The following is a 15,649-nucleotide window of genomic DNA, read 5'->3' on the forward strand; positions in this document are numbered from 1 at the left end:
ATTATGGTTTGATTTAAGTAACCATTCATAGCTATTGACACTATACAATGTTCCTAAAATTAACTAACGTAGTTATTGTTTCACACAAAAAAAAACTGAATATATAATCAATATAATATCTGAAATGCAATAAATATGCAACAAGACAAGTCACTGTTCTTTACACCTTGTCTGTGTCTCGTTCACATGTTGTGGTCTTGCATGAACATCTATATTCGGGCACATACGTCCTTTGCTCAGTTCTGAAAGGTCGCCCTGTTCCTGATACTAAGCAGCGTCCTCAAAGCATTAAGCTGCCTCCACTTTGTCTGTGTCTCGTTCACATGTTGTGGTCTTGCATGAACATCTGTGTTTGGGCACATACGTCCTTTGCCCACTTCTGACCAGTCACCTTGTTCCTGCTACTGAGCAGCATCCTCAAAGCATGAAGCTGCCTCCACCATGATTCATCACAGGGATGGTATTAGGCAGGTGATGAGCATTGCATGGTCTTTGCCAGACATAGTTTTTGTAGTTTGCCCAAAGCATTCAGCTTTTGTCTCAATAGACCAGAGATTCACTTTAAATACTATTTGTCAAACTCTAAGCAGGCACTAGCATCTCCAGTAAAAATGCTTAATTGATGAAATGCTGCTGAAATGGTTGTCTTTCCGACAGGTTCTCCCATCTCAGCAGAGGACTTCTGAAGCTATGTTAGAGTGACCATTAGGTACCTGGTCACTTCACTGACCAAGGTTGTCTTACCAAGTTTCTTCCATTTCACAATCATTGAAGCCTCTGTGCTACAGGGAACACTGAAAGTGTTTAGATATGGTTTAATATCCTTGCCCTGATCTGTGCTCCACCAGAATTTTATTGTTGAGGACTACAAAGAGTTCTTTGGTCTTCATGGCTTGATTTTTTCTCCTGACATGCAGTGTGATTTGTAGGGCCCTATATAGACAGGGGTGTGCCATTCTAAATGATGTACATTCACTTCAATTTGCCACAGGTGGATTACAAAAAAGTTACAGACAAATCTCAAGGACAAATAAAACAAACAGGATATCCCTGACCACAGTTTGGAGTGCCACAGCAAAAAGGGTCTGAATCCTTATTTAAATGAGAGATTTTAGTTTTTGATTTTTAATACATTTGCATTAGGGGTAACCGATTGTAGATTAATGTGTAAAAATGGCAAATTCACCCATTTAAAATTAAATCAACATCAAAATAAATAGTGCAGAAAGTGAAGGGGTTGGAATATTTTCTGAATCCAACCTACTACTTGCTAGGAGCAATTTTCATTAAACAGTTATGTGTACTTTGCTTTGTACATTGCAATTAATCTCTAACTGTATGTAATCAGACATGTCCATTTAAAAATTATCAGACTATTTCCAAGATTAGAATGAGTGCAGGACCAACCTAATTTAAAACCAGTTTTGGAATAATGAGAATATTGATAAAGAAGGCAAAAACAAACCAAGCTCAGAGAAACACCATAGATTTTTGTAACTGTTTCACTTCTGATATATTATATGCCCCAAGTATTACCTTGTGATTGGTCAATGTTGCCAAGGGTTTCTATCTGTTCAACCAGGTCATTGGAGTTCCACTGGCTCATGCCAAGCAAGATGACATTTTTACCATCCATTACTTCCTCTGGTAAATAAAAAAACAAAACATTCATGGGTTTTCTTCAGCATTTTAAATATTATTGCAGATGTCAAAATAAATGTGAAAAAGCATTCTTGTAAGGCAAAATAAAGTATGACTTTCACTTTTTATTCCTCTATTTGTTAATTAAATAATGAAGAGCCAAATAAATGTGGACAGTTCTAATTTACCTAATGAACGATCATAAAGTGAGATAAAGCAAACAGAATACAAATAAACAAGGAAGTAAAACACAGCATCGCATGAATTTGTCAGCTTCCAATTTAATCATTCAGAACGCTAATGTTATTTATAAAGAAGAAATAACTGAATAAAAAAATGGGCCACTAAATTACTAAAATAAACAACAGTGACATTTAACCTCATTTACAGTAACTTGGTTTAGCCACCATACATCACAGTAGCCGCATACAGTAATTAGCATGTCTGTCTTGTATTTAAGAAAAAAAAGAACATTTTAGAGAAGCACTGATGTGTGACTCCAAGGTCAATACTGATAATTTCCTTGTATTGATATTTAAGATTTCCTACATTCTCTGCATTTTGCTTATATACACAAATTTTAATGAAGGTTATGCATAAACTGATTAATTAAATAAGCACATATTAAGCAAATGAGATAAACATTGTATTTTTTTATCTTTAGGTATTTTAACATCCACTAATGAATTGCCTTAGTGTTAGGAAAAATTCTAATAAAGGTAACATTCGCTAAATGTGGCATACACTCTATTTTTTAATGTTATTTCCTACTTGCTTTAAATGACAAGAAAGTGTAAAAAGGCTATGAGTATCAGCATATTGAATTTTGCTTTCAAAGTGTTCATCTAATGTAAATAAATATAAGGTTTTCTACACAGGAAGAAAAAAATATTACACAAGGAATACTATGAATATCTTTCACACGCAATATGTCTGTAGTACTAGGGTGTTGTACCGTGTTAGCCATTATGAATGTAGTGAGGAGTCAAACAAAATGACACCTTTTATTGGCTAACTAAAAAAAACTAACTAGTTAGCCAATAAAAGGTGTCATTTTGCTTGACTTCTCACTACAAACAATATTAAAAACATGTAAGATTCAGAGTGGACACGTCACTGCTTACATTCAAACAGTGCACAAAGGCTATTAAGAGGACTGATAGGATATCAGGTTACATAGCACACCGTCAAGAAGAAATCAAGCAAGGTTTTGCTTGAGCTGTAAAATACCCTGCTGTGTAGAACATCATAGATGCAACTACTCTTTTGTACTAATCTAAAATTCATGGTTTTGGGATGTGGGAGAAACCTGTAGTACATGAACAAAAATCCATGCAGATATGTGTAAAACACATAAACCTCACAATCTCAAGTCCAATGACAGCACTGGAATTCGAGCTCAGTGTCCTGGACCTGTGTGGTGTCAGCACCAATCCTTGCACTACTGTGTCCTTCTAACCTCATAATGCTGCAAAGAACAAAATGGCAAATGGGCACAAGCACAAAAATTAAAAATTTAAAAGTCGTGAAATTATTATGCATATTGCTTATTGTGTAGTCATAGTCCAGGAAAGTCAAAATTAAACTTGTTTGAGGAAATAGAAAAGGCACTTATAATATAATGACATTACAATGCTGCAAATACCATACTAAATTGTGCAACACTTCATTTTAGTATTCTGTAACAGTCCTTTAAGATGATGTGAAGTATGCTAAGCATCAGTCAAATATGACACTTTTTAAAACACATGCTAGAAAGTAAAAAAAGAAGAATAAGCATGAAATCCTACATGCCTGACTTCATATGTATTTGTCCATGATTACTACAATCCATCTCCCAAAATAGCAGAAAGTACTCTCTTTAACATACTGCACATCTCTCTCTCTCCCTCCAGTACCTGGCCTATCTGCTTCAGTACGCAATTGTTGAACTCACCTAATAATTCTTTACTCACTAATACACAAGCAGTGGCAAACTTTAAATCCTGTGATGAGATTACTTCTGTCGTGCTGACACAATTGTCTGAAGGAATGGTCATGGTGAGTGCAATTGCTAAATTAGAAGGGTTGTATCCCACAGAGAAATAACACAGGTCAAGTCAGTACATACTACGTCAACACAGCAACCAAAACCAAAGGGAGCAAGCATTGAAATCTAAAGCAGGCAAATGATCAAAACCCGGGAAAAAGTAAATTGCCTTTGAAATGAGTCTTCAATAGCCACTGAGTCTTTTCTTTCTAAAACAAAGTCCTGATGCCAAGGTAAATGTATCTGAACTGAATCTATGACTGCATAAATTGTTAATGTCACTAGCAAAACAGGCAATAATAACAAAAAAATATACTTAAACGCTGACAACTTCTAGATGAAGTACCAGAATCACTTCTGTGGAAAGGAGTGCTCTATACAGTATATCCATTTTCTGAACGTTGCTTATGACATATAATATAATGCCTCCTTTTCTATGTTGTCTGTGTTGCTATCATATTCATATAAATCATCTCCATGTGCATTAACATTTTGTTATTTTTTTAAACTAGTGTACTTTTGCAAGTTTCTTAGCTGTTTATTTAATTTTACTGAATGAACAGAAACTAATTATTACTTTTCAGTTTGTGTCTCAGATATCTTCTTCCTAAAACTGACAAAACATACGGTATATTATATTTCATTCATTAAAAATTTTAATGTTCAATAAAACTTTCAAGTGACATATTTTACGCATGTTTTTTCTCCTCTCAGCCTCATTAGTTTTCCAGTCTGGCATATTAGATTAGATCAGATTAGATTACATTAGGTAAACTTTATAAATCTCAAGGGGAAATTTAGGATGCGTAAAGCAGCAGAAATATAAAAACAAAGATATAGACTTGCAGGGCAAATAATATAATTAATTAATAGATAGAAAGATACATAAATGTACTGTATGTTGTGCAGAAATAGCAAAATGAACTTAAAGAGTGTAAGCATCAGGCAGAAGCATTGAGCAGTTTCTTAGCTCACGGTGGAGGAATGAGCTTGTGGCTAAAAGTGCTCAAGGAGAGCACCTCCTGGAGGAAATGGAGGGGATTTTCCTTGATGACATCCACTTTTTGCCACCATCCTCTTACTCAACAGCTTCCAGTGTATCCAGGCTTAACCCTGTGATATCAGCTAGCTGGCTTTGAATTTGTCTGACTAGACCAGACAGTAAGATCCCTACACTTTTCAATTGAAGTCAATAGATTTATTTTTTTACATAAATTCAGGTTCAAATCCTATGTATAACAATGTAATTTAATAACAGTGTATTGTGATGTCCAGGTTGACCACCGCTGGCATACTCTTCATTGAACACATAACATTGATAGACATAAAGCAAGGCTGTTGTAAAAGTGCTTAGTGCTTTTTATCTAACATAGTACAAGCAGTGTACAAAAAGTGTGCAAAAAGTGCAGTGCAATGGGAGACATCCACCGGCAAGCACGGTCATTCTTCATATTGGTTCATGTTACAAGCCTCACAAGCCCCGCTCCCTTGACATTCAGTGGGAGCTGCTTGGAATGGTTCATTGCTCTTGCTCTTTTGGGCAGAAGAGATCCTGCCCCATGATTGCCATCCTGTCACTCCATCAAGGGCTACTTCCTGACCACTTGCCTCCTCACTACAGTACCGAGTCAGCCACGATCCTGCTTCTCTTTTCCTTTCAATTATTTTCATTCTTCCTTTCCCATTCAGCCTGGATCTTTGTGTTCATTTTATACTCGAGTGGGCATAGGAGCCTTAATTACAATCCCCAAAGTACTAATGAGGAAACGAGCTGAGCGGCATGTACTGTACCTGCACATGCATGCATGTCCAGCTAATCTCCTTATCAATATCCTCAGGCTGATTGGCTATGCTATCGCGCACACCTACACCCCCTGAGCCTGAGCATACAGTTTTTACTGAAAACACCTGCACACTGCCATGGACCTCTAATTACAATATAACACACACAACCAATTAAACATTGGTAAACACAGAACAAAATACAGCAATGTGAATTTGAGTAACATAAATTATGACAAAGCAAAGCCCATTGTAATTATGATATGGCAAGTTTACAGTTCTGATATTTTTAGGGATTTTAATAATAATAATAAGTTTTATTTATATAGTGCCTTTCATACACTCAAGGACACTTTACAATTCAATACGCACATTAACAAGACAGTAGAAATTACATACACGAAAAAGAATAATACTCATTGAAAAGATGTGTTTTTAACAGAAGTTTGAAATTAATAATAGATTTTTCCTGAGAGGGAGAGAATTCCAAATTTTAGGGGCTATCACTCTGAAAGCTCTGCCACACACAGTTACTAACTTGTATTTAGGTACAATGAGTAACTTAGCGTCCGATGATCGTAAAGCATGGGCAGGAAAGTAAGGAAGCAGCAGCTCCGACAGATAATGAGGGGCTAAACCATGAAGGGTTTTAAAGGTGAGAAGGATAATTTTGTATTTGATTCTTGAAGAAACTGGTAACTAATGTAAATCATAGAGAACAGGAGTGATGTGAGCAGATTTTTAGTGTGTGTAAGTAAACAAGCAGCAGAATTCTGAACATATTGTAATCTATTGATAGATTTAGTCGGGAGGCCATAAAACAAAGCATTGCAATAGTCCAGACGGGTAGTGATGAAAGCGTGAATGAGTGTTTCAGTATCTTTCACACTGAGGAAAGAATGCAGATCAGTAATGTTGCGAAGATGAAAAAAAGGCTGTCTGTACTATTGAGCTAATGTGTGACTGAAAAGTAAGAAGCTGATCGAAGATGACACCCAAATTACAGACTGATGCTGAGGGTTAAACCAGGATCCCATTAATGTCAATTTTTAGCCCACGAAGGGTAGAGAGGACAGATTTGGTACAAACTAACAAGATTTCTGTTTTATCAGGATTGAGTTGTGAAAAATTATCTGTCATCCAAGGATTGATTTCCTGAATGCAGTCAGTCAGCGCAACAGGTAAAGATGTTGCAGTTGCATCAACACTTACATAAAGTTGTGTGTCATCGGCATAGCAGTGGAAGCTCAAACCATACCGATGAATAATCTCACCTAATGGGAGCATATAGATGTTAAAGAGAATTGGACTGAGAACTGACCCTTGAGGGATACCTTGTGTGAATGAAGTAATGGCAGATTTATATTCCCTAATGAAGACGTAATACTGGCGATCACTGAGGTATGATGTGAACCAAGAAAGAGCAGCACCACAGATACCAATAGCTGAAAGTCAGGACAGTAAAATGTTATGGTTAACTGCATCAAATGCTGCACTCAAGTCAAGAAGAACTAGAATAGTGGCCATCCCAGAATCTGCGGTTTAATAAGTAAGTCATTAGCTACCTTAAGTAAAGCAGTTTCAGTGCTATGTAGGGCTATTTTGGATATAAAACCAGATTTCCCATGTGTCAAATTAGCAACTGTTCTAAAATGGGCTATATATGTTTTAATCTAGTAATCTGGAATAGAATTCAGAGTGAGCCCAAAAAATAACTTTTACTTGTAACATTTGAACACTGTCAGTCCATCCTATCCAGAAGGCCTGCATTTTTACTGCTCTCTATCTGTTCACTAGTTTTTGCCATTTTAATTTAAAAACATACAGTAAGTATTATCTGTAAACCAAGCTAAGATTGTTTAGCTCTAATTATTTTTATTTTGTTGTTATCATTACTAACATTTTATCATTGAGTGATACTGTAAAACGGCAGACAGGACTCTTTTTTGCTCTTTGCAGGAGTAGCTCTGCTGCAGCTGTCCACGGGAAAGCTGATCACAATATGAAGGGGATGGAGGAAAGCCCACGGGAGCCTCATCTCCGGAAGAGTCAAAGCCGTTGGAGAGCCAATGGGGTCAGGCCTGTTGGGAAACTAAAGTAGTGTGGTGCAGAGGTGTCACCCACTGCACGGCTGCACTCAGGTCCCAGTTTGAAGCCGCCCATCCGGGTAGGCACATGGAATGTCTTGTCCCTCCGTCATAATGATCATCTTCAGAGATCTGTGGTATCCAGGGTGAATTTCTCCAGGCTGTCCTCCTGGGATTTCAAGTAATCTTTGCTTCCATTTGGGAGATGGGCATGATTCCAACTGACTGGAAAACAGGACTTGTTGTCCCTGTCTGGAAAGGGGATTTTTATGAAGGTTCTAAAACCAGATGAATTCGGTAAAATTTCCATTCTTAGTTTGATGTAATGTAAATATTGTGTTAAGAGGAGTAAAAGAGACCAATGTGAATTGTTTTTACCTGGGTTAGTAAATACAGGAAAACTATCAAGGCAGGTTTGTTAAATATCTGAATGCTTATTGTCTTATGGGATGCTGTGCAATATTGTAAGCACCCTTTGCTTATGGGTATGCTATTTGTTGCCCCATAATTCTATTAATTAAAATAAAGCAAAAAATTCTAATAACAAAAGTAACTAAAACATGACATAATTAAAACAGTCAGCTCTGCATCTCATTTAGTGCACAGTATTATCGTACACTGTGCTTACTAAAACACCATCAAAGCTTCTATTCAGTATACTATACTGTTCTGACAAACTATACTGATAACTAATGTTTTACATTCTGAAGAATTGCAAAGCACAATTTACAGTACTAGTCCTTAAACACTTTAGTCTAGCAAGGAGGAAGTGAGATGTGTTAAAGTGCTGAGAAGAAATGATCAAAAAAGAGTTAAAGGAATATGTTGCTTTTTATAAATTCTATCTTTTTTCACAAAGGACTACCACAGTTTCTTTCATCTCTAGTTCCCACCTCTTTTGAGATGTGTTGCAGAGGCATGCATGAGTCAATAGCAGAATCTCACAGGAGATGAAAATGGTGGTGATGCAGTTCAAAGTTCTGCATGTACCCCAATGCTCACTCAGCATTACACCCCATAAGAAATTCCACAAGATTACAGGATAGATGAAGATTACATGTGGATGCGCATTCATGTAGTATACCTAATATGAATGGTCTAAACACCACTGTAACACAGTATATTACACCGATACTGCATCTGCATAAATGCAGGCAAGATCAAGAAGCATATTTAACACATGATTTGGGAATTATTATTAGCAATTATAAATGCTGCGAAATCTACTATGCATATATAACTGCTTTGTGTACTATCATGGGAAAGAGCAAAGACCGTCTTTGAGGTCCTAATTATTTGTCTCTAATTAGTAGACAAACGGTCTAATGATGCACTAGTATTCAAGATTAATTAAAGCCAAATAATTCTTAATGATGCTGAAAGAAGTAGTAGCTGAAGATTTGCTCACAAGAAGCACAAAATATATGACATCATCTGAATATGATATTGCCACTTTAAGGTGTGGCTGGCAGAAAACACACATATTTAGAAAGATAGAAGTATATACAAATTGTGGAAACAGTTAATTCTGGCCATGAGAGAAACATGTCAGAATACACAGTGCATTGCAGCTTGCTGCATAATCACAGACTGGTAAGAGTACCCATGCTGACCCCTGTGCACCACTGAAAGCTCCTATAAGGCTCTGAGAGAATGTTTTGGAACTACAGACTGGGATATCCTGCAGGGATCACAGAGTGAGAACATTGAGGAGGTTGTTGACTGCACTACTGATTACATCAACTTCTGTATGGACATTGTAGTTCCAGTAAGAACTGTACGCTGCTATGCTAACAACAAGCCATGGATTACAAGTGACATCAAGGGCCTTTTGAACCAGAAGAAAAGGGCTTTTAAAGGCGGTGATCAGCATGAGCTCAAGTGCGTGCAGAAGGAACTCCGAGTCCAGCTCAGGGCGGCGAAAGAGCAGTACAGGAGAAAGCTGGAGCAAAAGTTGCAGAACAACAGCATGAAGGAAGTGTGGGATGGGATGAAGATCATCACTGGCTGCAGCTCGAAGCGGGGTGCCACCATCTATCTATCTATCTATCTATCTACAATGAGCATGTGACCGTCGGAACTGAACCATAGAGCAATGGAAGAAGGTGGCCTGGTTTAAGGAATCGTGGTTTTTTTTTTTTTATCATATGGACAGCCGGTTGCGTGTGTGCCGTTTACTTCTGTAAGTGATAGCAGTAGGATGTACTATGAGAGGAAGGCAAGCTGGCAGAGACAGTGTGATGCTTTGGGCAATGTTCTGCTGTGAAACCTTGGGTCCTGATACATATCTGGATGTTACTTTGACACATACCACCTACCTACAGATTGTTGCAGACCATGTACACCCCTTCACGGCAACGGTATTCCATGATGACAGTGGCCAGTTTCAGCAGAATAATACACCCTGCCACAAATTGTTAAGGAATGGTTTGAGGAATGTGCCAAAGAATTCAAGGTGTTAACTTGGCTTCAAAATTCAACAGATCTCAATTTGATCGAGTATTTGTGGAATGTACTGAAAAAACAAGTCCAATCCATGGCGGCCCAACCTCACAATTTACAAGACTTAAAGGATCAACTACTAATGTCTTGGAAGGACATCTTCAGAGGTCTTGTAGATGCCATACTTCAACAAGTCAGTATTAGGCAGGTGGTTTTATGTTGTAACTGATTGGTGTATATATACAGCAACACTATAGAATCAATTTTTTATTAAGGACTGTGTGACAGTCATTTGAAGTTTGCAGTTTTAATCTGTTTCTTTTAAGCAACTGTGCACAAATTATAAGAACCCAATTTCTTTGCCGATGTATCACAAGTAAAATAGCAAAAAATTTTAATAAAAATATTTAAAAGGATAAATGTAGCATATATACAGTATACCTATTTTTAATATGTGCAATCAAACCTTATTTTTTGACTAATTTAACAGACCTGCTTCAGAGCATGTAACTGTCAAACTGTGCACAAATAACATGGAGATGGGGCATGAGGGAGGTTGGTTGGTGGATTTAATAATAGTTTCTTTGTGTTCTACTAAAGAATGCTGTGCGTTTTTACACGTGTGCACACCTTAAGAGAAACACTGCCCTACATAAAGATTTTTTAATATTGTCAAAAAGAGAAGCTTTGCCTGAAAAAGTCTTTGTTAGGGCCACTTGTTGCTAGTTTGTCTTTGATTCTGTTTTTGGACTGCTGATTGTTTGACAAATTAGGAATATCATTTTTGCTACCATGGGTTTTGACTTCTGCCTGCCTAATAACCACTAGCATTTTGCCAGACACCCTTTCTCTTTATTCATCTCTTGATCATTATTCTTTTTCCGTTTCCTTTTCCTTTAAAAGGCACACATTTCTTTTAAAGTGTATCTTAACAGCTGGCTTGCCTGATACCTTGTTTCACCCAGCACATACATACGACATACTACCCCGATGATACAGTGCATCTGGAAAGTATTCACAGCGCATCACTTTTTCCACATTTTGTTATGTTACAGCCTTATTCCAAAATGGATTAAATTCATTTTTTTCCTCAGAATTCTACACACAACACCCCATAATGACAACGTGAAAAAGTTAACTTGAGGTTTTTGCAAATTTATTAAAAATAAAAAAACTGAGACATCATATGTACATAAGTATTCACAGCCTTTGCTCAATACTTTGTCGATGCACCTTTGGCAGCAATTACAGCCTCAAGTCTTGTTGAATATGATGCCACAAGTTTGGCACACCTATCCTTGGCCAGTTTCGCCCATTCCTCTTTGCAGCACCTCTCAAGCTCCATCAGGTTGGATGGGAAGCGTCGGTGCACAGCCATTTTAAGATCTCTCCGGAGATGTTCAATCGGATTCAAGTCTGGGCTTTGGCTGGGCCACTCAAGGACATTCACAGAGTTCTCCTGAAGCCACTCCTTTGATATCTTGGCTGTGTGCTTAGGGTCGTTGTCCTGCTGAAAGATAAACCGTCGCCCCAGTCTGAGGTCAAGAGCGCTCTGGAGCAGGTTTTCATCCAGGATGTCTCTGTACATTGCTGCAGTCATCTTTCCCTTTATCCTGACTAGTCTCCCAGTTCCTGCCGCTGCAAAACATCCCCACAGCATGATGCTGCCACCACCATGCTTCACTGTAGGGATGGTGCCAGGTTTCCTCCAAATGTGACGCCTGGCATTCACACCAAAGAGTTCAATCTTTGTCTCATCAGACCAGAGAATTTTCCTTCTCATGGTCTGAGAGTCCTTCAGGTGCCTTGTGGCAAACTCCAGGCGGGCTGCCATGTGCCTTTTACTAAGGAGTGGCTTCCGTCTGGCCACTCTACCATACAGGCCTGATTGGTGGATTGCTGCAGAGATGGTTGTCCTTCTGGAAGGTTCTCCTCTCTCCACAGAGGACCTCTGGAGCTCTGACAGAGTGACAATTGGGTTCTTGGTCACCTCCCTGACTAAGGCCATTCTCCCCCGATCGCTCAGTTTAGATGGCCAGCCAGCTCTAGGAAGAGTCCTGGTGGTTTCGAACTTCTTCCACTTACAGATGATGGAGGCCACTGTGCTCATTGGGACCTTCAAAGCAGCAGACATTTTTCTGTAACCTTCCCCAGATTTGTGCCTCGAGACAATCCTGTCTCGGAGGTCTACAGACAATTCCTTTGACTTCATGCTTGGTTTGTGCTCTGACATGAACTGTCAACTGTGGGACCTTATATAGACAGGTGTGTGCCTTTTCAAATCATGTCCAGTCAACTGAATTTACCACAGGCGGACTCCAATTAAGCTGCAGAAACATCTCAAGGATGATCAGGGGAAACAGGATGCACCGGAGCTCAATTTCGAGCTTCACGGAAAAGGCTGTGAATACTTATGTACATGTGCTTTCTCAATTTGTTTTATTTTTAATACATTTGCAAAAACCTCAAGTAAACTTTTTTCACGTTGTCATTATGGGGTGTTGTGTGTAGAATTCTGAGGAATAAAATGAATTTAATCCATTTTGGAATAAGGCTGTAACATAACAAAAGGTGGAAAAAGTGATGCGCTGTGAATACTTTCCGGATGCACTGTACATATCTTTTTTTTTGCACTGGCATGACAACATTTATTTGCCATTTCCAGTTTGTGTTTACCTTTTACTGTTAGGCTGTACCCTAGGCTCATGCACAAGATATATTTAGATATTATCGTTCATTAATAATTCATTAGTAACAATGAGGAACAAGTTCCAGTGTGTCTATGAAGGACAAGAACAGGAAATTTTTTAGTCTCCCAAGAAGAGCAGAACAAAACTCACTTCCAGGAAACCTTCAACCAGCCAGACCCAAACACCACATACAATTTCAATGAAAAGAACACTCAACAAGAGCTCCAAGTGAAGACTGGCAGGTCACCATCAAAGAAGTAAAGACCATGATTAGAAGTTTCAAGAACTTAAAGTAGCTGGCTTGGATGAAAAACCTGTGGAGACCCTAAAATACGGTGGCCAAGCCATGGCGGAAGAATTTCCATTGCTGTTCAATAAGTGCTGGCAAAGTGGTGCAGTTCCGTAGGATTGGCAAAGTGGTAAACATCTACAAATTAATCAACAGGCGGGCCCTGCTCTTCTCTCAGTGCTCTGTAAAATGATCTAAGGAATCCTTTGTCAACGGCTGCGAAGTGTCTTCGATCAATACCTGAGAAAGGAATGAGCCATATTTTATGACATTCTGCCGAAGAACAAGAAAATCCACATCTCACGGAACAACATAGAATAGTGCGTCAAATAGAAAGCATTCAATAGCATCCACCATGAGTCCCCTTTGGCAAATTCTGCACCACCTGTAAGGCGTACCATCAGTCTTCGTTACCATCTTCAGGGACCTGTATCTAAGATGGAGTTGCTGCAACAGGACCATGAACAGCCACAGGGACTCTTCATGACCACTTCCAGGGTCAGACAAGGCTAGTACCTGTCCCTGTTTCTCTTACTCATGGCTCTCATCTACATCATGCAAATAGCTGGAACACACAGTGGATGCCTGGTCCAACCAAGGTTGTCTTAGCGACCTGGACTTCACAGATGACATCACCCTGCTTGAGTAAGACGAGCCAAAATTGCAATATGCGACGACTGACTTGGACAGAGAAGCTTGGAAAATTGGCCTCAAGATAAGAATCAAGAAGTTGAAGGCCTAAATATGGGGAGTTGCAGTCAGACCACTGCATCTGGAGGAAGTGGAGAGGTTCACTTACCTGGACAGTGCAATCTCTGAGGATGGAGATGCGGAAGCAGATGTCAAATGTGGCATCGGGAAGGCAACAGCCATTTTCCGAAGGATGAACAACATCTGGTCCTCACCTTGCATATCACTGAAGATCAAACTCCATTTGTTTGCCTCCATTGTACTCCCTGCAGCTATCTATGCCAGTGAGACCTTGAAGGTGTCAGCAAACATCAACAGGAAGCTTGATGTCTTTCAACAAAGGTGCCTCTGCCGAATCCTAAAGATCTGATATTTCAATCATATCACCAACAAAGAGGTGCTTCGAAAGGAGTGGCTCATGCAAACTCCATAATATCATCACACCCTAAAGACTCCGACTGCCTAGACAACTCCTTTGGATAGAGAACAATCGCATCTCAAAGTCAAGTCAAAGTCAAAGTGAACTTTATTGTCATCTCAACCATATACAAGTATACAGATAGACGAAATTGCGAAGCTCAGGGTTCACAGTGTAACAACATGATGTGCAAATAATAAATTAAAAATAGAATTAAAATTTAAATTTAAAATTAAAACACAAACAAGACAAGACATTGTGCAAATGTCTTCTCTTGGATGGCAGAAGTGTGAAAAGTCCATGTGAGGGTTGTAAGGGGTTCTGCACAATGCTGCGGGCCTTGCAGACACTACGTTTGTAAAATATGTCCTGTAGTGAAGGGATAGGCACCCCAATAACGTTCTCTGCTGTCTTCACTATCCTTTGCAGGCGCTTGCGGTCGGATATGTTGCAGTTGCCATACCAGACAGTGATGCAGCTGGTCAGAATACTCTCAATGGTGCCTCTGTAGAACATGGTGAGGATGGAAGGGGGAAGACTTGCTCGCTTCAATTGCCTCAGGAAGTGTAGTCTCTGCTGGGCTTTCTTGATTAGTGATGAGGTGTTATGTGTCCATGTAAGTTCCTCAGTTATATGCACACCAAGGAACTTGGTACTCCTAACAGTCTCCACATCTAAACCGTTGATGCTGAGTGGGATGTGGGCAGGACGTGATTTTCTGAAGTCCACGATTATCTCTTTTGTCTTGTCGACATTGAGAGATAGATTGTTGTCTTCACACCATGCAGACAGCCGTACCACCTCATCTCTGTATGCTGTTTCATCATCCCTGCTTATCAGTCCCAGCACCATTGTATCATCCGCAAACTTGATGATGTGGTTGGTGTTGTGCGTGGCTGTGCAGTTGTAAGTCAGCACGGTGAACAGCAGTGGACTAAGCACGCAGCCCTGTGGTGCTCCAGTGCTCAGTGTGATGATGCTGGAAGTGTTGTAGCCCATCCGAACTGACTGGGGCCTCTCTGTCAAGAAGTCCAGGATCCAATTGCAGAGGGTGGTGTTCAGGCCCAACCTGCTCAGTTTTACAACCAGCTTTGGAGGGATGATTGTGTTGAAGGCAGAGCTAAAGTCTATGAATAGCATCCTGACATATGTGTCTTTTTCATCCAGATGTGTCAGGGGGAGGTGAAGGGCAGAGCATATGGCATCCTCAGTTGACCTGTTTGAGCGGTTTGCGAAGTGAAGAGGGTCAAGGGAGGCAGGGAGATTAGTCTTTATGTGTGATATGACTAACCTTTCGAAGCACTTCATTATGATTGGCGTGAGTGCGACTGGTCGGTAGTCATTCAGGCATGTCACTGACTTCTTCGGCACTGGTATGATGGTGGTCGACTTGAAGCATGCTGGGACTGACGACTGGCTCAGAGATGTGTTGAAGATGTCTGTGAGGACACCAGCCAGTTGACTGGCACATTCTTTGAGCACACGACCAGGTATGTTGTCAGGTCCTGCAGCCTTGCGTGGATTGACTCTGGATAGAGTCCTCTTCACGTCATTTATGGAGAGTACCTGGTCAGTGGAGGG

The 15,649-nt window shown here is 39.6% G+C and overlaps 1 protein-coding gene across 1 annotated transcript in view; it reads right to left on the reverse strand.

Moving 5' to 3' along the window:
• Positions 1-15,649, reverse strand: part of pitpnm3 (PITPNM family member 3) — a 280,043-nt gene that overhangs the window by 130,243 nt on the left and 134,151 nt on the right. Inside the window, exon 3 of the mRNA XM_028806634.2 lies at positions 1,537-1,644. Coding sequence (XP_028662467.2) covers positions 1,537-1,644 — 108 coding nt within the window. The remainder of the gene's footprint in view (positions 1-1,536; positions 1,645-15,649) is intronic.

The sequence above is a fragment of the Erpetoichthys calabaricus genome, chromosome 8 (genome assembly GCF_900747795.2).
Source record: "Erpetoichthys calabaricus chromosome 8, fErpCal1.3, whole genome shotgun sequence".
NCBI classification, from domain to species: domain Eukaryota; kingdom Metazoa; phylum Chordata; class Cladistia; order Polypteriformes; family Polypteridae; genus Erpetoichthys; species Erpetoichthys calabaricus.